Genomic DNA, 21,409 nt, shown 5'->3' on the forward strand with positions numbered 1-21,409 from the left:
ACAGCCTCTCCTATTTCGTCTGACTCCATACACAAGTTCCCACTACTGTCCTTGATCGGCCTTACCCTCACCCTGGTCATTCTTTTATTTCTCGCATAAGAGTAAAAAGCCTTGGTGTTTTCCTGGATCCGACCCGCCAAGGACTTCTCATGCCCCCTCCTAGATCTGCTAAGCCCTTTTTTCAGCTCATTCCTTGCTACCTTGTAACCCTCAAGTGACCCAACTGAACCTTGTTTTCTCATCCTTACATACTCTTCCTTTTTCCTCTTGACAAGACATTCAACCTTTTTTGTGAAACATGGTTCCCTCACATGGCCATGCCCTCCCTGCCTGACAGGGACATACCTATCAAGGACACGCAGTATTTGTTCCTTGAACAAGCTCCACTTTTCATTTGTGCCTTTCCCTGACAGTTTCTGTTCCCATCTTATGCTCCCTAATTCTTGCCTAATCGCATCATAATTACCCCTCCCCCAGTTATAAACCTTGCCCTGCCGTATGGCGCTATCCCTCTCCATTGCAATAGTGAAAGATACCGAATTGTGGTCACTATCTCCAAAGTGCTCTCCCACAAACAAATCTAACACTTGGTCCGGTTCATTACCCAGTACCAAATCCAATGTGGCCCCACCTCTTGTCGGTCTATCCACATATTGGGCTGGATTCTCCCCTACCCGGCGTGACGGAGGGTGCCGGCGTAGGGGAGTGGCGCCAACCACTCAGGGGTCGCGCCTCCCCAAAGGTGGGGAATTCTCCCCACCTTTGGGGGCCAGCCCCGCGCCGGAGCAGTTTGCACCAGAAGACTGGCGCAAACACCCGGCGCCGTCGGAAGCGGGGCTGGCCGAAAGGCTTTCGGCGGTCGGCGCATGCGCCGGCAGTGACGTCAGCGGCAGCTGGCCGCTGACGTCACTGCCGGCGCATGCGCGATGCGGGGTTCTCCTCCGCGTCCGCCATGGCGGAGGCCGTGGCGGAGCGGAAGGAGAAAGAGTGCCCCCACGGCACTGCCCCGCGGAGTGAGCGGGGGGCCCCGATCGCGGGCCAGACCTCCGTGGGGGCACCCCCCCGGGTCCGATCGCCCCCCGCCCCCCCGGGGGCCCGCTCGCGCCGCTGAGCCCGCCGTTTCAGAGGTGGTTTAAACCTCGGCGGCGGGAGAAGGCCTCCCAGCGGCGGGACTTCGGCCCATCCGGGCCGGAGATTTGAGGTAAGTTTTTTTAAAAATGAAATCCCGCCGGCGCCAGCTGTTTTCACAGGCTGCCGGCGGGATTTGCACAACGCCGGTTTATGACCGGCAGGAGAATTGAAAAACCTGCGGGAGCGGAAATAACGCCGCTTCCCGCCTATTCTCCGACCCTGCGTGGGGTCGGAGAATTTCGCCCATTGTGTCAGGAAACCCTCCTGCACACACTGTACAAAAACTGCACCATCCGAACTGTTCGACCTATAGAGGTTACAATCAATATTTGGAAAGTTAAAGTCACCCATGACAACTACCCTGAGACCTCCACACTTACCCATAATCTGTTTTGCAATTTCTTCCTCCACATCTCTATTACTATTTGGGGGCCTATAGAAAATTCCTAACAATGTGACCGCTCCTTTCCTATTTCTAACTTTGGCCCATATTACCTCAGTGGGCTGATCCTCTTCAAACGTCTTTCTGCAGCCGTTAAACTATCCTTGATTAACAATGCTAACCCTCCACTTCTTTTACCACCTTCCCTACTCTTACTGAAACATCTATACCCTAGAACGTCCAACAACCATTCCTGTCCCTGTTCTAACCATGTCTCCGTAATGGCCACAACATCGTAGTCCCAAGTACCAATCCACGCTCCAAGTTCACCTACCTTATTCCGGATGCTCCTTGCATTGAAGTAGACACGCTTCAACCCACCTTTCTGTCTGCCGGTACACTCCTGCGACCCTGATACCCTCCTCAGTACCTCACTACTCTTATCACTGGCTTCTGGGCTACAGCTCGTTTTCCCAGCCCCCTGACAAATTAGTTTAAACCCCCCCCCGAAAAGCCTTAGCGAATTTCCCTCCCAGGATATTGTTGCCCTCTGGTTCAGGTGCAAACCGCCCTGTTTGTTCAGGTTCCACCTTCCCCAGAATGTGCTCCAATTATCCACGTAATGCTCCAATTATCCACGTGTTCTCTGTTCTTATAAATAATCATTTTGAAGATGAAGTTGTTCAGAGCAATTCATGAGTGCTTGGGAATTTGTAAGTTTCAGGAGTAATAACATAATAAATATCAGAGAAACCGTGCCTCGGAGGAAGTTGAAGACAATAAGATATGCTGCTGAGATTCAGACTTATACCAAAAAGGTGAAAACCTGCACTTCTGTCTTGTGTCATGGCATCAAGAATGCTTCTGCCTGAAAACAAATGGCAGATAAAATTTAATGCTGAGAAGTGTGAAGTGATTCATTTAGGTATAAAATATGTAAGAAACCATATCAACCATATGGGGCTGGTTTAGCACAGGGCTAAATCGCTGGCTTTGAAAACAGACCAAGGTAGACCAGCAGCATAGTTCAATTCCCTTCCCAGCCTCCCCGAACAGGCGTCGGAATGTGGCGACTAGGGGCTTTTCACAGTAACTTCATTTGAAGCCTATTTGTGACAATAAGCAATTTTCGTTTTCACATAAGAGTACAATTCTAAAGGGGGTGCAGGAACAGTGAGACTTGGGTGTGAATGTGGTTGATACAGACCAGCTGGCATTAAAAAAGCCGAAACTTCCTTGGACCCTGTCTGATAAAGGTACTTGCCAATATCTTGCAAGTAAGTCAAGTTTCGGAATAAAATGTCCCACCTTTTCAACATGGTCTTCCAAACAAGGAATAGGGTAAGAATCTGACTTCTTCTAAACGAGGAATAGGGTAAGAGTCTGTCTTCGTAACCGCATTGACCTTTCGGTAGTCCACATGCAAAAGTTGTGTTCCATCCAATTTTGGTGCCATGACAATCGGTGAACTTCAGTTGCTGCAACTCACTTCGATGATATCATCCTTAAGCATGTTGTCTAATGATTTCCTTTTGTACCTGTGCTAGCTTTAGTGCATTGAACGTTTATGGGTGTTATTTAATGGGAATAGCATTTCCTATATCGATATCATGCATAATTATTTTTGTACTTCCTAATTTATTCCCATATACAGTTCTCTGTGACTGTAATACCTTTTTCGGACATTTTGAATTTCCTCTGGAAGGTCAAATTGAGAATCGTCTGGATTTATCTCTTCTCCCTGATTTACAAAGACTCCCTGAGTTAAAAAGATTCCCTGGAAGTGTAACTCTCCCTGTGTTACATTTCCTCTTTCTTTCCTTTTCTATCAAAATACCTTTTGAGCATATTAACACTCTGCAAGTTTTCCTTCTGCCTGGAATTCTGATCAAATCATTCACCTTGCTCAATTTTCTTTCCATTTGATAAGGCCCACTAAATCTTATCTTTCATGGTTCACCTACCATTGGTCACAATACTGGTACTTTCGCCCCACTAATAAAACGACTAATTTTTGATTTCTTATCTGCCTCTTTTTTCATCACATGACAATTTAAAATGTTTCCCAACCAACTCACCAACACTAGATAATCTCTCCCTAAAGATTGACACATAGTCCGACAATGTAGTCTCCACGACTGACTTACCAATTTCTCTTAGATCAGTTTAAGTGGTCCTCTCACCTCATGACCAAAAATCAGTTCGAATGGACTGAATTTAATTTATTCATTAAGTGCATCCCTAATTGCAAATAGTGCAAATGGAATTCCTTGATCCTAATCCTCTGGATAATTCTGACTATAGACCCTCACATGGTCTTTAGAGTTTGATGATATCTTTCTAATGCTCCTTGTGCATTAGAGTTGGTGCAGACTCGATGGGCCAAATGGCCTCTTTCTGCACTGTAGTGATTCTGTGATTCCAGATAATACGCCTTTAAATTAAATTGCTTTATTCCTAATCTCATCCATAATTTCCTTGAATAATTTTGACGTGAAATTGGATCCCTGATCTGATTGAATTTCTTTTGATAGCCCTATCTATCAACGATGTTTGAACCAACATGACCCACATGGTCTTTGTCCAGTTCAGTTGTTTAGCCGCTTTCTCAAACAAGATGAAAAAAGCTTCCACATCTTTCTCATCAAATCGTGGCAATGCTTGAATATATTTAAACATATCCCTACTAAGCATTTGACTAGGATGTATTTCTTCTTCCTTCAGACCTTCCTTGGCTTCTGTCTTTAACTCCAGCCTACTAAGTTGATGTTCTGATTGCAAAATGTTTCAGAAATTCAAATTCTCTCTCTCTCTTTTCTTACCCCTTTCTTCCTTTGCTAATCTTTTCGTTTCTGCCTGAGTCTTCCTCCTTTTCAGGATTTGAACCTGGAATCTCTCGCAAAGTTGTGGAGCACACCCCCAAAGCGGGAATCATACCCATACACCAAGGAGCCAGAAGTCTTCCTCCTTTTCATTTCCTTTTGAATAGCCCTCTCTTTTTCCGTTCATTCTGCCATTGCCGATCTCTCCTTGTCCTTTTCTTCTGCCGTAGCCAATATCTCATTTTCCTTTGGATACGCCATTCCCTCCTTTTCCTTCACTTCCATTTCCGATTTCTTCACTTCTATTTGTAATTGAATTCCAGATAATTCTAATGACTCGGACTGTGTCTCTGGCAAATTTAAATATTGAGCTATAGCATGTATTATCTCTGCTTTCCTCAACACTTTAGATAAGGTTAACTGCAGCTTCTCCGCCAAATCCCGAAGTTTTGCCGTAGTCTCCTTTTGTAAAGCCTTCCGAATCATTGCTTCCATACCCAGGAAGATATTTGCAACTGAAGGAGCCATCTCCAGTCTCTCCCTATTTAAATTTCAGAACCTGAACAATTGCTCCACACACACTCTCTGTCTTTAAGTTCAATACCCCCAAGCCAAACAATACTTAAGATCTCGGACAAGACCCCAATTTTATTACAATCCCAGTCAGATCCCAACAGTGACGAGCATAAGGATTGGGACCCCAATATTTTAGTTTATTTGTAAGTCTTGCAGAAAGAATGATTCATTCCAGGAGTGATTACATGAAGAAATAGGGATTTAGTATTTTTAAAACAAAACATTATTATCAATTCAATATTAAACTCTTTAACTTCACACCCAAAAAGAACAGCTTATAATTATCCCTTAAACACGACTGCTTAATTCCTCGTTAAACAATAAGAAAAGAAACATACAACTCTCAATCCATCTTAAAATCAGTATGACATAGAGTAATACTTGCTTTACAAAACAAATTTGGCTCATGTTAGAACCCCTTCTGACTCTGGCTGAATATCTTCGAAGAGCTGGTTCATCTGGCATGTTTCAGCTTCTTCCTTGTCCTCAGACAAGACTGCTCCACTTACTATTACTATTTTTTATCACTATCCTACTGTGAGAGAATTGTGGAATCAGTGTCAGACTTCGACCCTCCTCCAATGCTTTCTCCAAAAGTGTCTCTGTATTACTTAGCTCTACCCAGCAATGACCTCATCCGCCCACGCTGAAAAACAAAAAAAGCTCTGTGGCGGCAAGCACATTAACTCCCCAGGGATTTTACCCAATCAAAGCACAGTGCATTCGCCCAGAGTGAAAAACACTTCCTCTGGTCAATTTCACCTTCTGGCTGCTAAAAGCTCCCAGGCCTTGCATAACAGAATTATTTTAAAAAACAAGACCACTGCAGTCAAACAGATTATGACCCTCGGCTTTGAACCCTTATCTTATCCCAATATTTCGAATCCAACATTCCTAAAATCCTCCATTCTTCTCATGGAACTATCCCCAAATCTCGTGAATTTTGGAGAACTGTTTATGTCGTCTTATTTATGGATGGATCTGAATGCATTGGAAGCAGTTCAAAGAAGATTTACTGAACTAATATCTGAAATGGGAGGGTTATTTCATGAGTAAAGGCTGGACAGGCTAGGCTTGTATCTGCTGGTGCTTATAAAAGTAAGGGGTGACTTGATTGAAACATGCAGGATCCTGACGTGTCTTGGCAGCATTAATGTGGAGAGGATATTTCCTCTTGCCGGAGAATTTAGTGCTGGGGCACTGTTTAAAAATAAGGGGTCGACTGGGATGTAACACAGTGGTTAGCACTGTTGCTTCACAGCACCATGGTTGATTCCCAGCTTGGGTCACTGACTGTGTGGAGTCTGCATGTTCGCCCTGTGTCTGCGTGGGTTTCCTCCCACAGGTCTCGAAAGATAACAGGTAATTTGGACATTCTGAATTCTCCTTCAGTGTACCCGAACAGGCACTGGATTGTGGAGATTAGGGGATTTTCATAGTAACTTAATTGCTGTGTTTATGTAAGCCACTGTTCAAAATAAGTTTGCCGGGGGTAGCTGGAAATGTGGATTTGAGGGTACAATCAGATCAGCCAAAATCTTATTGAATTCTCATGCACAGATGTATGTGTAATGCAAACCTTTCTTTTGCAAGTTGATCTGAGTGTGTTTGCTTTGCTTTGGTAACTCGGGAGTACTCTGATTTATTTCCAAGCGTTGATTTAATACAGTCATTATATTATTCTACAATTAAACCGTAAGATTTAAATACCATTTAATTTATTGAATGCTAATCTGTTTTACCAAGAACCAAAAAAATCATAAGTCCTCGATCATAAGAAATAGACATGATGTGGAGATGCCAGCATTGGACTGGGGTGAGCACAGTACGAAGTCTTACAACACTAGGTTAAAGTCCAACAGGTTTGTTTAGAATCACTAGCTTTCGGAACTCTGCTCCTTCCTCACGTGACTGAAGAGGTAGGTTCCAGAAACATATATAGAGACAAAGTCAAAGATGCAATACGATACTTTGAATGCAAGTCTTTGCAAATAATTAAGCCTACAGGTCCAGACGGAGCAACTGGAGAGAGGGATAATCACAGGTTAAAGAGGTGTGAATTGCCTCAAGCCAGGACAGTTGGTAGGATTTTGCAAGCCCAGGCCAGATGGTGGGGGGTGAAAGTAATGCAACATGAATCCAAGGTTGAGGCCGTACTCATGTATGCGGAGCTTGGCTATAAGTTTCTGCTCGGCGATTCTGCGTTGTCACGCATCCTGAAGGCAGCCTTGGAGAACGCTTACATGAACATCAGAGGCTGAATGCCCTCGACTGCTGAAATGTTTCCCGACTGGAAGGGAACATTCCTGCCTGTCGATTGTCGCAGCATTTGCATGGTCTCGCCAATGTACCACGCTTCGGGACATCCTTTCTTCCAGTGTATGAGGTCGACAACGTTGGCCGAGTCGCACGAGTATGTATCACGTACCTGGTGGGTGGCGTTCTCACCTGTAATGGTGCTACTCATGTGGATTGCAGAGATTACCATGGCAGGATTCTGTGGTGTCGTGGTCGCTGTTCTGAAGGCTGGGCAGTTTGCTGCAAATAATAGTTTGAGGTTGAGCGGTTTGTAGGCAACGGTCGGTCGGTTTTTTGCTGTGGCGCGTTGGAACTGTTGATCGATGACTTGAGCGCCACATCTCGTTTGCACAAGGGCATCTTTCAGCATCTGTAGATGTTTGTTACGCTCCTCATCTGAGCAGATCCTGTGTATACGAAGGGCTTGTCCATAGGGGATGGCTTCTTTAATATGTTGAGGGTGGAAGCTGGAGAAGTGGAACATCGTGAGGTTACCTGTGGGCTTGCAGTAAAGAGAAGTGCTGAGATGAAATAGGAGCAGGCCACTCTGCCCCTGTAATATGATACTTCACAGAAATATTTTGTTTTCAACCAGAGTAGTCAGAAGTATGCATTTTCATCATCAAATTTTCCTTCTGAAATCTCTAAACCACAAATGAATCCATGACATTCCAATATTATTGAATGTAATGGCTATTCTGCGGTTTAATGAGAGGAACTAAGGGATCATTTAATTACATCAGCAAGATATCACTAAGCCTAGTCATTGTTTGATCAGTTCAATTGGCCCTCATGCAGTTATTATCAACAGAGAAGGAGCTATGATGGGTATCAGTAAGCATCTCGGTTACCATACGCTGACAAACATTGGCTATTAGCTGCGCCACTTCTGCTATGCCTGCTGTGGCATATTCTAAAAATGCAGGAAAATAGCGATCAAGTTATTACTGGTGATTTGCAGCTAAATTTATGGTGTGAATTTTCCATATCGCTGCAAGGAAATTTGAGGGAAACATCACCATTACTTGCGATTGCTTCCCGGATTGTTCTTTCTCATACATTTTCCACCCAATCTGCAGTGGACATGTCACATTTCCTGAGGTTTGCCCTCAAGGAATCCTTGCACCTTATTCTCGGTTTACCTTGCAGGTGGTGTCCAAGTTTAAATTATGAATACAGCCTGAGAAATGTTATCACCAGTCTGATACGTGTCCACTCCATCTGATCTGGGCTCTGGTAATGAACACTTCAATTCCGGACACTTCTACTCTTTGAAGTACCTCAGTGCTGGGCACTTTTTCCTCCCATTTGATGCCCAGGATGCATTTCATTTGGAATCTGTCCAACCACTTAATATATCTCGAGGAGGTAGTCCATTTCTCACAGGCGTATAGAGTAGATGTTACCACAACTTGTACACATCAAGTTTGTTGTAAGTTTGTTACTTTGTTTCCTCCACCGTCACTTGGGTAAACGGCAAATTCTAAGCTTGTCCTGAGAATTCTATTTACCACCTCGCTGTCAATGCAGATATTTCTGAGACAGGATTCTCCAATCCCGCGGCCATGTTCTGACGGCGGTGTCGACGGTCTCTGATAATCCGATATGCTCCCCTTCCTAGGGGGCTAGGTCGGCATCGGAGTGGTCCCCGCAGCTCCAGCCAGCGCGATTTCACGCATGCGCGCTACGGCCGCATGATTCCGTGCATGCGCGGAACGGCCGATGTGATTCCGTGCATGCTCGTGGGTTCCCATCTCCGCGGCGGCCCCCAGGCAATATGGTGGAGCCTTACAGGGGCCCGGCACGGAGGAACATAGGCTCCCACGGAACCAGCCCGCCCGCCGATCGGTAGGCCCCGACCGCAGGCCAGGTCACCGTGGAGGACCCCCCCCCCCCCCCCCGGGGTTGGATCCCCCCGCCACCCCCTCCAGGACAGCCCCCGCAGACATACCTTCCATGTGGGACCTGAGTAACCCACGCCGGCGGGACTCGGCCGAACTCGGCGGTCACTTGGCCTGTTGGGGCCCAGAGAATCGCTGGGGGCCTGCATTCAATGGCCCCCGACTGGCGCGGTGGTGATCCCGCAGGCACCGGAGAATCGGTAAGCTGGCGGCGGCGCGCCATTCTCGCGTCAACCCGGGGATTCTCCAGCCCGGCGCGGGGTCAGAGAATCCCGGCCCTGGAGTTTGTGTTTCAGGGATAGTTGAAGTTATCTACAGCCTCCAAGGTTGTGATATTGATAGTTATAGTAGGTGCAATGCAGTCAGAATTTAGTGGTGGTCATTGGAGTGTCTCTTGCCTTCCTTAACATGATGGCTAGCCCATTGTCATCAATCACTTTTTAAAAAAAATCTGTGATCCTTTAAAGGTAACGCTCACAATGTGACACAAGGGCACAGCTGTTAGCAAACAGTTGATCTTGGATACCCAAGTTGGGAACTTCACTTGTCTCGGCTTGAAGAGATTGTTCTATTGTAAATTGAATGTATTGAATGCAAATTGCACCTTATGCATACTTATATAAAATGTACAACACAGGAAGCCATTTGCCCAACCGATCCATTCAGATGTAAGAGGTTATTCATGAAGGCCCCGCCTTTGCAACCTTGCCCCTCGCTGGAGATGTGGTGATCTTCAAGTTAAATCGCCACCAGTCAGCTCTCTCCCTCAAAGGGTAAAGCAGCCTACGATCATCTGGGACCAAGGCGACTTTACCTTATCTTCCGATGCTGGGACTGATCTTTCATATGGCCCTCCGCCCAACGATGTTCATTTAACCCTACCAGCATAACCTTTATTTCCTTTCTCATTCATATGTTTGTCAGGCTTCCCCTTAAATGCATACGTGCTTTTTTCTTCAACTGTTGTGTATGACAGTGGGTTCCACATTTTTAACCAATCTCTGAACAACCTTTTAAAATGATGCTAGTTAGAGTCATAAAATGCACCCCACTCTTTTTATTCTTTCATAGGATGTGGGTATTGCTGTCCAGGCCAGCATTTAGTATCCAAACTTAATTGCCCTTCAGAACTTGGTGTTGGTGAGCCGCCGCCTTGAACCACTTCAGTCCATGTGATATAGGTACACCCACAGTGCTGTTAAGGAGAGGATGAAGGATAGTCCTGTACATATTTTCCCTTCAAGTAATTTTCCAATTGCTTTTTGTAAGTTAGTGGCCAGGATTCTCCGAAACCCCGGGCAAGTGTTGACGTCGGACTATACACCGGAGTGGTGTGTGCCGGTGCCAACGGGCCTTCTGGCCCAGCAATTCTCCGGTCTTCAGGGGGCTAGCACGGCGCCGGAATGCTGCGCGCTGCTCCGACGGCGAAAGGCAGCCCTGCACAGCCAGCGCGGGTCTGCGCATGCATGCCATGGCCGGTGCGGGTCCGCGTATGCGCGCAATGGCCTCCGCGCCGGCGCATGAGCGTGGTTGCCGTCTCCATGCCGGTGCGGAGCAACATGTTGGAGACCTAACCAAGGGTTCGATCGTAAGCCCCCCAATTGCAGGCCTGGATCCCTGGAGGCGGCCCCCGGAATCAGATCCCCCCCCCCCCCCCCCTCCCCCCCCCCCCCCCCCCCCCCAAACAACCAGGACGTCCACCGGGTGGTACCAGGTTGGAACCATGGCGGCGGAACTCAGCGGGTATTTGACCAGTCGCACGCGGCAAATCACCGCAGAGGCCCTCTTTCAGCGGCCCCCGGCGCCGCGGTGATCATGCGGGTGCGATTGGCGCCGATTCTCCGGTCACAGGAGAATCGCGGCCCGGCGTTGGTGCGGCATGGTGGTTATTTCCCGTGTCCCCGGCGATTCTCCGACCCGGAACGGCTCGGAGAATCCTGTCCCTACTTTCAGGCAGTGTGTCCCAGATCACAGCAATTAGTGGGTTCAATAAAATCCTTTCTCATGTCGCCTCTGGCTCTTTTGCCAATGACTTGAAAATTTTGACCTCGAGCTATTGTTCATTCTGGCAGTGAAAGCAGTATTTTAAATTATCAGGTAAAGCTATGAATGAACAATGGTGTCCAGATGACTGGGAGAAATATAAAGGACAGCAAAGAATGACAAGAAATATAACAAGAGCTACAAAAAGGAATGCAAGAAACCTGGGAGGAATATTGAATGGCAACCTCTTGCACTGTAGTGATTCTATGATTTGGTTTTTGCCACTTTACTATCCAGTAAACCTACACTAGGTTAGCAAATTGAGTTCTTTTCAACAAAACATTCAGAAATATCTACCTAACTATGGGCGAGATTCTCCGCAAATACGGAGAATCATAAAGGCTGCCGTGGGACAGGCCGTGACCCACGGCAGCCTTCACGCCCACTTCCGGGGCCGATTCTCCCCCCCCCCCCCGGGCGGGGCTAGGAGCGCGGCCCCGTGCGGGGCGGCGGAGGGAAAAGAGTGCGTCCGTTACGGACGCACGGCCCGCAATCGGTGGGCACGGATCGCGGGTCTATGCCCCCTTGGCACGGCCGTGGTACTGCCGTGCCAATCGGGCCCCCAGATGCCCCAAACGGGTATCTGGCACCCATTTCACGACGGCAGCAAGCAGGTGTGTTTGCTGCCGTGTTGAAATGGGCGTGAAGGCCCGGCCCATCGGCCTCGGAGAATCACCGCTCGGCGATTCGTGGGGTGGGTCGGGCGTGGGGGGTGGGAGAATAGCGGGAGGGCATGAAAAATGTCGGGAGGCACTCCCACTATTCTCCCACCTGGCGTGGGGGGCGGAGAATCGCGCCCTATGTGTTTGAGGTTGGCTAAAATAAACTGTTGTTTTCTATTACTTTGAAACTACATATATTTAGTGTGATCATGTGAATTTAAATACTATTCTTGGCAATTTGGTTTTATATCTATACATATATATATATGGTTTAGCTCACTCAGCTAAATCACTGGCTTTTAAAAGTAGACCAAGCAGGCCAGCAGCACGGTTCGATTCCCGTACCAGCCTCCCCGGACAGGTGCCGGAATGTGGCGACTAGGAGCTTTTCACAGTAACTTCATTGAAGCCTACTCGTGACAATAAAGCGATTTTCATTTTTTCATATCACCTGACGGCAGCAGCCTGAATCTCTCGAGCACTTTGTGTGTGTTTTTTAATAAGTGTAACAATTTGACGGGATTATGATAATTGTGGTAACAAAGATAATCCACGTAAAGGAAATTATTATGGTACATATATTTGGTCAATGTTCAGGGAAATGCGTATTGTAGTGTCACAGGCAGTTCTCACTGCCATCCAGTCACAGGTGCTGACTGAAATTTACCCATGAAATTTGTTTTTTGTTCACTACATAATGATTAATTAATTATAGTCTTATGATTTGAGAGTTCAAATCGAGCCATACTTTCCTCCTGGGTATGGCCATATTGTTGAAAATAGTTCCCAGATGCTTTGTTCAGTTTTGCTTGTTCACCAGGGTAAAGAAGATGTGGATTTTTGTTTTTCCTTGTTTATGTTACAAACACCCCCAGTTTGAACATTTTGTTATTCTGGTGAAGTTAGCATTAAAATTCAGTCGATCGTAGGTGCAAGAGAATTCCATCAGCAACAGTTTGGTGCATGTGATTTACATCAAAGGTGGATGGATAATGACTGAATTCCTTTGTTCATGACATTATATTACGATCAATTAAGTATTTGAAGGTTTCCTCGTGCATTCTGCCAGAAGAATCCCATAAACAAACCTAGAAAATAACAAAGGAAAATCTGTTAGCCATTAATAAGTAGAAAATCGATTGTCATTGCTGCAAAGTAAAATGCTAATATGTTTCCAATCCTAGCTGTTATGGCATGGCAAATGTTAATGCCAAACTGCCCAAACCCCAAAGGGAACCTTGAAATAGCTGCCAAAACAGTTCTGTAATTTGTGTATTATAAGGAGATTTTTCTGAAAATTAGGCAGTAAATAGCAGATCAGTTGTGATGACTTTATATCAAACTGAAATATTTATTGAAATAAAGAGAATTTTTAAAAACACACTGAAAACACAATAACACCATTGCACAGTTAACAGTACTTTTGAAACCTTTCTGATTAGATCTTGGCTTAAATAACTCAGATCTAAACCCTCTTCTGATGTCCTTATAGATTTTCTAATTCATAAATTTCCAGTAACTATACCACACAGTTCCCTGTTGCTCTTAAGGTGCTCTCATGAAGTTACAGTCTTTCTGTCTCTAATCCAACTAAACCAGTCACACAACCACAAGCTTGTTTTCAAGTATATGAGAATGTGACAATGATATCACAAAAGAAAAAAAAACTCTTGTTTTCCTAAGATAGCTCATACTGTGTTTTATTTAACCATTCTGTTGTTGTCATTTCCTAGGTGATGGTGTTTGTGCATGCAAGAAATTCAACTGTTCGAACAGCTATGGCTCTTCAAGAGATGGCGAAAAACCAGGGTGATATCATGTACTTTGCGCCAAACCAAAGCGCGGACTACGGCTCTGCTGAAAAACAGGTACGCTGCCAAGAGAACCTTCAATCGAAGAAGCGTGTGCACATATTTGTTTGTCCATAAAATTCCTCAGGTCATAATGCTAGCAGCACCGTCCAATATTGGCCCAGCCACAGTTTGTGGAATCAGTGGATGGGAACCTTATTGGAACCAGTCAGGCAGGTACAGTCTATCTTTGTGTCTATCCGTGATACCTGCTTTACCCATAGCCACATAAATGTTGGCCTTCCCTTCTCCTCTGGTATAGATGCTTGCTTGGCCTAGACACCACTGCTAGAGCCCACTTACAGCTCATTATGTCTCCACTCACGATGAAACAATAAAGAGGGTTGATTGACTTTCTGAAGACATTTGATAAATAGACACATAATAGATTTGTAAGCAATATTGAAGCATATGGGATGCAGCAGCATGGATGTGAAATGGTTATGGTACGGAAAGCAGAGACAAGTGGTTGATGGTTGTTTCTCATTGGCAAGATGTAAGTGACGGTATCCTCCTGCTTGGTATTAGGAACTTTGTTCTTTTTGACATCAGGTAATGACATGGACTTGGGTATAAAGAGCAGATGACATAAACGTAGATTTGATGTAAACAGGGAAAATGATGGCAGATTTGAGGACAAAGACTGATGAAATAGTGAGATGCATTGCAGGTGAAAATTAATGCAGCAAAGTGCGGTGATGCATTTTGGAAGGAACAATTATGAGAGGCAATATAAACAAACTATACGATTTTGAAGGGGTGCAGGAACAGAGATCCATTTTTTCCTATTATTAATTGCAGGGTTCGATTTTACACTTTTTTTGCTTTCAGGCAGCAGTTGTTTATCACTCTGCCATTCACACCTCCTGTAGTCACGACTTCCTTTGGCCTTGCACCATCAACCTTTTTGTCATTTAATCTCTCCAACCTATCACGTACCTTTTCCCTTTCGTTACTTACTTTCCCTACTTCCTCACCGCACCTCTGGCATTCTGGCAATAGTGCTGCAGACTTGTACTTCAGAACTAGGCACCTGCCTAGCCAAGTGTTCCAGTACAGGTACAAACAATGACATCTACCCAGCAATGTGTAAATTTGCCCAGGAATGTCCTGTCCACTTACAAAACAGGTCAAATCCAACCTGACCAATTACCTTCTCTTCAATCTGCTCTCAGCATCAGTAAAGTAATGGAAGGGGCAGTCGACAGTGCTATCAAGTGGCACGTACTCAGCAATAACCTGCTAACAGATGTTCAGTTTGATTTCTGCCAGGGCCACTCAGCTCCTAACCTCATTACAGCCTTCGGTTAAACATAGACTGAAGAGCTGAACTCAGAGATGAGGTGGGACTTTTATTGCCTTTGGCTACCAGGAAGAATTTGACCGAGTGTAGCATCAAGGAACCTAAGCAAAACCGGTGTCAATGGAAATCAGGAGGGAAACTCTCTACTGGTTGGAGGCATGTCTACCACAAAGGAAGATGGTTGTTGTTGTTGGAGGTCAGCCAACTGAACCCAGGACATCACTGCAGGAGTTCCTCAGGGTAATGTCCGAGCTGCTTCATCAATGACCTTCCTTCCATCATAAGATTAAAGTGAGGATATTCACTGATGTTTGCACATTGTTCAGCGTTATTCGCGACTCAGTAGATAATGGAGCAATTCCTGTCTGCATGCAGAAAACCTGGGCAACATTCAGGCTTGGGCTGATAATTAGCAAGTAACAATGTGCCACACAAGTACCGGCAATGACCATCTCACCTTGGCAGTCAATAGAATTGCTATTGTTGAATCCCCTTGTTGTCTGTAAAATTCAGACAATTTGACCAGTTTATTATTGAAATGTTTTACCTAAGTACTCTTATCTGCAAGATGAACAAAGGACAAATGCAAGTTAACAATTCAACCCAAGTTTATTTTCCAGCACAATAAAATAATTATTCCCCCCAAATTATCCCAACTAGAATATGCCTAAGATTCTTAATGCTCCCCTTGCCGAGGAACTGGTCGAGCTGCGAGTCCAATCTTCTGAGTCTCGTCATCTTGGGGCCTTTGCCTATAAAGGTGGATCTTGCACGCTGCATCATTCCGTCCACTGGTCTGCCATTGAGTCTTCTCCGTTGCTTCTGCGTCAAGTCTTCGCTGGGGAGGATCTCTGATGCTTCTTTCTTGTACTCCTCTTGTGCCCTTCCAGAAGCTTCTCTGGCCCTCAGCCAATGAGGTCTTTGGGCAGGGATTGTAACACCCAATTGAGTTGCCGATTGCAACTCTTCAGGACACCAGGAACTTCTGCCAGAATCCATCCTCGGATGCAATGTCTGCACGTAACATTATCCCATATAAGGTGATCTAGATGCCAGAAAGTCTGACTTCATCTGTGTAATCCACAACAATTGATCCATTTGAATGAGGCGATTATCTTCCGATATCAAGCCCAGACTCGCAGTGGCTGCCTGATTCTATCTAGTGTATTCAAGTGTGGCTGTTTGACTTCCCATCAGGCCTGTCTATGATTCTGACTGTGGCTTTAATTTAAAGTGTCCAATTCTAAATTGGCCCAAAGATTCAGGCCGCTGGCTATAATACCACACCCCATTATAAACAACGGAGAAACTGAACTGCACCATCCATATAAATACTGTGGTTACAAAAGCAGGTCAGAGGCTGTGCATTTTGCAGCAAAAACATTTTGTTAAAAGGAATATCATTTTAAAACAAAAACAGAAAACGCAGAAAATACTCAACAGGTCATATATCATCTGTGGAGAGAGAAAACACTTAACATGGGCGGCACAGTGGTTAGCACTGCTGCCTCACAGTGCCAGAGACATGCGTTCAATTTTGGCCTTGGGTGACTCTCTGTGTGGAGTTTGCACATTCTTCCCCTGTGTGCCTGGGTTTCCTTCTGGTGCTCCGGTTTCCTCTCACAAAAATGTGCAGGTAAGGTGCATTGGCCATGATCAATGCGTGGGGGAGTGGGCCAAGATAAAGTACTCTTTCGAAGAGTTGGTGCAGACTTGATGGGCCAAATGGCTTCCTGCACTGTAGGGATTTTATGGATTTCAAGTCGATGACCTATCAAAGTTATAATTTACGGAACCTGCAGAAGATGGCTCTTTTTTTATTTGTGCATGGGACATGGGCTTCGTAGGCTGTGCCAGCATTTATTGCCCATCCCTAATTGCCCTTGAGGGGTCAGTTCAGACTCAACAACATTGCTGTGGGTCTGGAGTTACATGAAGGCCAGACCTGGTAAGGGTGACAGATTTCATGCAATTGACATTATGTGATATAAAGTGAAATAATAATTATACACTTCACGCTCACATAATGTCAATTGCTTGTCCACGACTGTAAAGATCCAAGGTGTTTGGAGAAAAGGAAGGGCATCTTGGAGGTATACAAAACCAAAATCCTGAAGGTAACCAAAGATATTGGCATTCAAATAAAGGGAAACTTACAAAAGTTCATAATACAGTAGAGAATCAAGCAGAATTCAAAAAATACAGAAAACCGAGAAAGGAAATAAGAGGAAAAAAGCATGCACAATAAAAGTTAGCTGAAAGCACAAAGGTAAAGTATTGTATAAACATATGAAGAGCTAAACGTTGGTCATAGATAAGGTGTCGATGAGGGACCAAAATAATCTTGTGAAGGCAGTGGGCATGACTGAGATAGTAAATGGGCATCTTTCATGCATCCTTCCTAAAGAAGAGATGCTCCATCTGAGTAAATTGGATTGGATTGGATTGGATTTGTTTATTGTCACGTGTACCGAGGTACAGTGAAAAGTATTTTTCTGCAAGCAGCTCAACAGATCATTCAGTACATTGGAAGAAAGGGAATTGAACAGAATTCAAGAAAGTACATGAGAATACATAATAGGGCTACACAATATATACAATGTAACTACATAAGCATTGGCATCGGATGAAGCAGACAGGGTGTAGTATTAATGAGGACAGTCCATAAAAGGGTCATTTAGGAGTCTGGTGACAGTGGGGAAGAAGCTGTTTTTGAGTCTGTTCGTCCGTGTTCTCAGACTTCTGAATCTCCTGCCCGATGGAAGAAGTTGGAAAAGTGAGTAAGCCGGGTGGGCGGGATCCTTGATTATGCTGCCTGCTTTCCCCCGGCAGCGGGAGGTGTAGATGGAATCAATGGATGGGAGGCAGGTTCGTGTGATGGACTGGGCGGTATTCACGACTCTCTGAAGTTCCTTGCGGTCCTGGGCCGAGCAGTTGCCATACCAGGCTGTGATGCAGCCCGAGAGGATGCTCTCTATAGTGCATCTGTAAAAGTTGGTAAGGGTTAATGTGGACATGCCAAATTTCCTTAGTTTCCTGAGGAAGTAAAGGCGCTGTTGTGCTTTCTTGGTGATAGCGTCGACATGAGTGGACCAGGATAGATTTTTGGTGATGTGCACCCCTAGGAATTTGAAGCTGCTCACCATCTCTACCTCAGCTCCGTTGATGCTGACAGGGGTGTGTACAGTACTATGCTTCCTGAAGTCGATAACCAGCTCTTTAGTTTTGCTGGCATTAAGGGAGAGATTGTTGTCATTGCACCACTCCACTAGGTTCTCTATCTCCCTCCTGTATTCAGACTCGTCGTTGTTCGAGATCCGGCCCACTATGGTCGTATCGTCAGCAAACTTGTAGATGGAGTTGGAACCAAGTTTTGCCATGCAGTCGTGTGTGTACAGGGAGTAGAGTAGGGGGCTAAGTACGCAGCCTTGCGGGGCACCGGTGTTGAGGACTATTGTGGAGGAGGTGTTGGTGTTCATTCTTACTGACTGTGGTTGTTGGTCAGAAAGTCAAGGATCCAGTTGCAGAGTGGAGAGCCAAGTCCTAAGTTTTGGAGCTTTGATATGAGCTTGGCTGGGATTATGGTGTTGAAGGCGGAGCTGTAGTCAATAAATAGCAGTCTGATGTAGGAGTCCTTGTTTTCGAGATGCTCTAGGGATGAGTGTAAGGCCAGGGAAATGGCATCTGATGTGGACCGGTAGCGACGGTATGCGAATTGAAGTGGGTCAAGGCATTCCGGGAGTATGGAGGTGATGCGCTTCATGATCAGCCTCTCAAAGCACTTCATTACAACTGACGTCAGGGCCACCGGGCGGTAGTCATTGAGGCACGTTGCCTGGTTCTTCTTTGGTACCGGTATGATGGTGGTCTTCTTGAAGCAGGTGGGGACCTCGGAGTGGAGTAGGGATAGGTTAAAGATGTCTGTGAAAACCTCTGCCAGCTGGTCCGCGCAGGTTCTGAGTGCACGACCAGGGATCCCGTCCGGGCCCATCGCCTTCCGTGGGTTCACTTTCAGGAAGGCCGATCTGACTTCGGAAACTGTGATGGTGGGTATGGGTGAATTATGGGTTGCTGGGGCACTCGATAGCGGGTTGTTGGTTACCTGCTCAAACCGAGCATAGAATGCGTAAAGTTCATCGGGGAGGGGTGCACTGCTGCCAGAGATACTGCTCGGCTTCGCTTTGTAGCCCGTTATGTTGCTTAGTCCTTGCCACAACCGCCGAGAGTCTGTCTGTGACTCTAGCTTAGTTTGATATTCTCTCTTGGCATCTCGGATGGCTTTGCGGTGGTCGTACCTGGATTTCTTGTATAGGACAGAGTCGTCTGCCTTGAACGCTTCAGCTCTGTCCTTCAGTAGGGAGTCAATCTCGCGGTTGAGCCATGGTTTCCGGTTGGGGAACGTACGTACTGCTTTCTTTGGCACGCAGTCGTCCACACATTTGCTGATGAAGTCTGTGACGGTGGTGACATACTCATTTAAGTTAGTCGCTGAGTTCTTAAATATGGACCAGTCCACTGTCTCCAAGCAAATTAGCTTGTGGTAGAGAAATTGAATATGATAGAAATAAAGAGCAGGTATTTAAATGTGCCTGTTTACCACTGTTCGATCTAAACTGACAAGGTACGTACAATGATGCTTAAAGTGAATCAGTTCTCAATAATTTAGTTCTTGTTTCTGCTCATCAATTTAACCTTCAAATATTCATTTTAAACACTTGTGGGCCCAAGTACGATTACATCTCAATGAGATTTTTCTTTTGCTATTGGTTGTATTTCTCCTGAACCACCGCTGTGCTATTTGTGGTGTTTTCTAATTATTTTTTCAAACATTGTAGCACAAACTTGTTGCGGGATGATTGGGAATGAAAATTGTGTAACTTATAGCATTCATGACCAATATTGATGTTGCACTGACTTCCAGGCCATTATTTAGAACAATCTTGGGAAACAAAATTGAGGTTGAAATGTTTCTCTGACCTTAAGTATTAAATATAACCAAATATAAAATAATATATTTCTGTTGATTGAAGGGGATCTAAAGGAATAATGTGAAATTTTCCAACTTCAATAAACATTAATCCCTTGATCTTTTTATCATTGTCTGATGCATTGACAGTGCTGGGCTTCCTAATCATAAATGTTCACCATCAATAGCAGAATTGAAGCTGGCATGGTAAACTCACCAATGAGCAAACCAATTCAGATTGTAGTACACAAGTGGGCTACTTTTCAAATGTGAGAGAATTCATATTGTTTGCAGCCTTGCTCATCAAATAAACAGCCAGCATCGTTGACAGTCGACCATAAGAAGTTACAGGCTGAGCTTCCGTTTGGGAGACTACGGGCGGGATTCTCCCAGCCCTGGACCGGGCCGGAGAATCCCCGCGACCTGATGTGGCCTGGTCTGCGATCAGGGCCCACTGATCAGCGGGCTGGCCTCTCTGGCTGGGAATCTCCTTTCCTATGCGCCGGCCGCTTTAGCCTTCTGCCATGTTGCGTTGGGGCCGGCACGTTGAAGGAGGCCACTGCGCATGCGCGCGTTGTCGCCGGTGCCACTACGCATGCGCGGATCCCGTGGCACACAGTTCGCACTGGGATCAGCAGCTGGAGCGGCGCGAACTGCTCCAGCGCCGTGCTGGCCCTCTGTAGGGGCCAGAATTACTCCACGCTGTCGTAAAATGAGACAGCGTTTACGACGGCATGGACACTCTGCTGCGGGATAGGAGAATCCCGCCCTACGTTCTCCCGCCGAGATGCATCGACTCTGATATCTGCTCGAGCTGGGTGCATGCGACCAGAGGCGGGTCATCATCTCTTGATATGCAAGTTTATGCATGGCAGAGATTGTGAGGGATTCTGTCACAAATCCCACTATCAGGCCTCCATTTTGAGAGCAAAAATAAAATCTTGCTTACTGCACTGGAGCTTAGAGTACTGTTGCTTTATAATGCGTTTTGTTTATCATTTGTTAATTCATAGGATGCTTCCATTACCGGCAAAGCCAGCATTGACTGCCCGTCCCTAATTCCTTGAGAAGTTGGTGATCAGCCATTGCTTGAACTGCTACTGTCCATGTGGTGAAGATACCCCCAGGTTTCTATTAGGGTGGGAGTACTCTGATTTTCAGATCAGGATGTTGTATGGCATTTTGAGGTGAAAGCGTCTCCATACACCTTACTGCCCTTGTCCTTTTAGATGGCACAGACTGCAGCTGCATTGCACTGCTGGTGGAGTCAATCAAGTGGGTTACTTTCTTCTGATGATTTTGAATTTTGAATGCTGCTTAAACAGTGTTCATCCAGCAAGTGGAGAGCTTTCCACTACACTATTGACGCCGTGCGGTGGGCCGCAGGAGAAGTGACGGCGCAGCCGCAGTGCCGGGGGGAGGGGGGGGGAGGGAGGGGGGAGGGGGGGGAGAGAGGGGAGGGGGGGGAGAGGGGG

The 21,409-nt window shown here is 45.8% G+C and overlaps 1 protein-coding gene across 4 annotated transcripts in view; it reads left to right on the forward strand.

Moving 5' to 3' along the window:
- ascc3 (activating signal cointegrator 1 complex subunit 3) overlaps positions 1-21,409 on the forward strand; it is a 661,661-nt gene that overhangs the window by 240,575 nt on the left and 399,677 nt on the right. For all 4 annotated transcript variants that reach the window (XM_038799272.1, XM_038799275.1, XM_038799274.1 and 1 more), the window contains exon 14: positions 13,549-13,683. In XM_038799272.1, coding sequence (XP_038655200.1) covers positions 13,549-13,683 — 135 coding nt within the window. The remainder of the gene's footprint in view (positions 1-13,548; positions 13,684-21,409) is intronic.

This window comes from Scyliorhinus canicula, chromosome 6 (assembly GCF_902713615.1).
Source record: "Scyliorhinus canicula chromosome 6, sScyCan1.1, whole genome shotgun sequence".
Classification (NCBI taxonomy): Eukaryota; Metazoa; Chordata; class Chondrichthyes; order Carcharhiniformes; family Scyliorhinidae; genus Scyliorhinus; species Scyliorhinus canicula.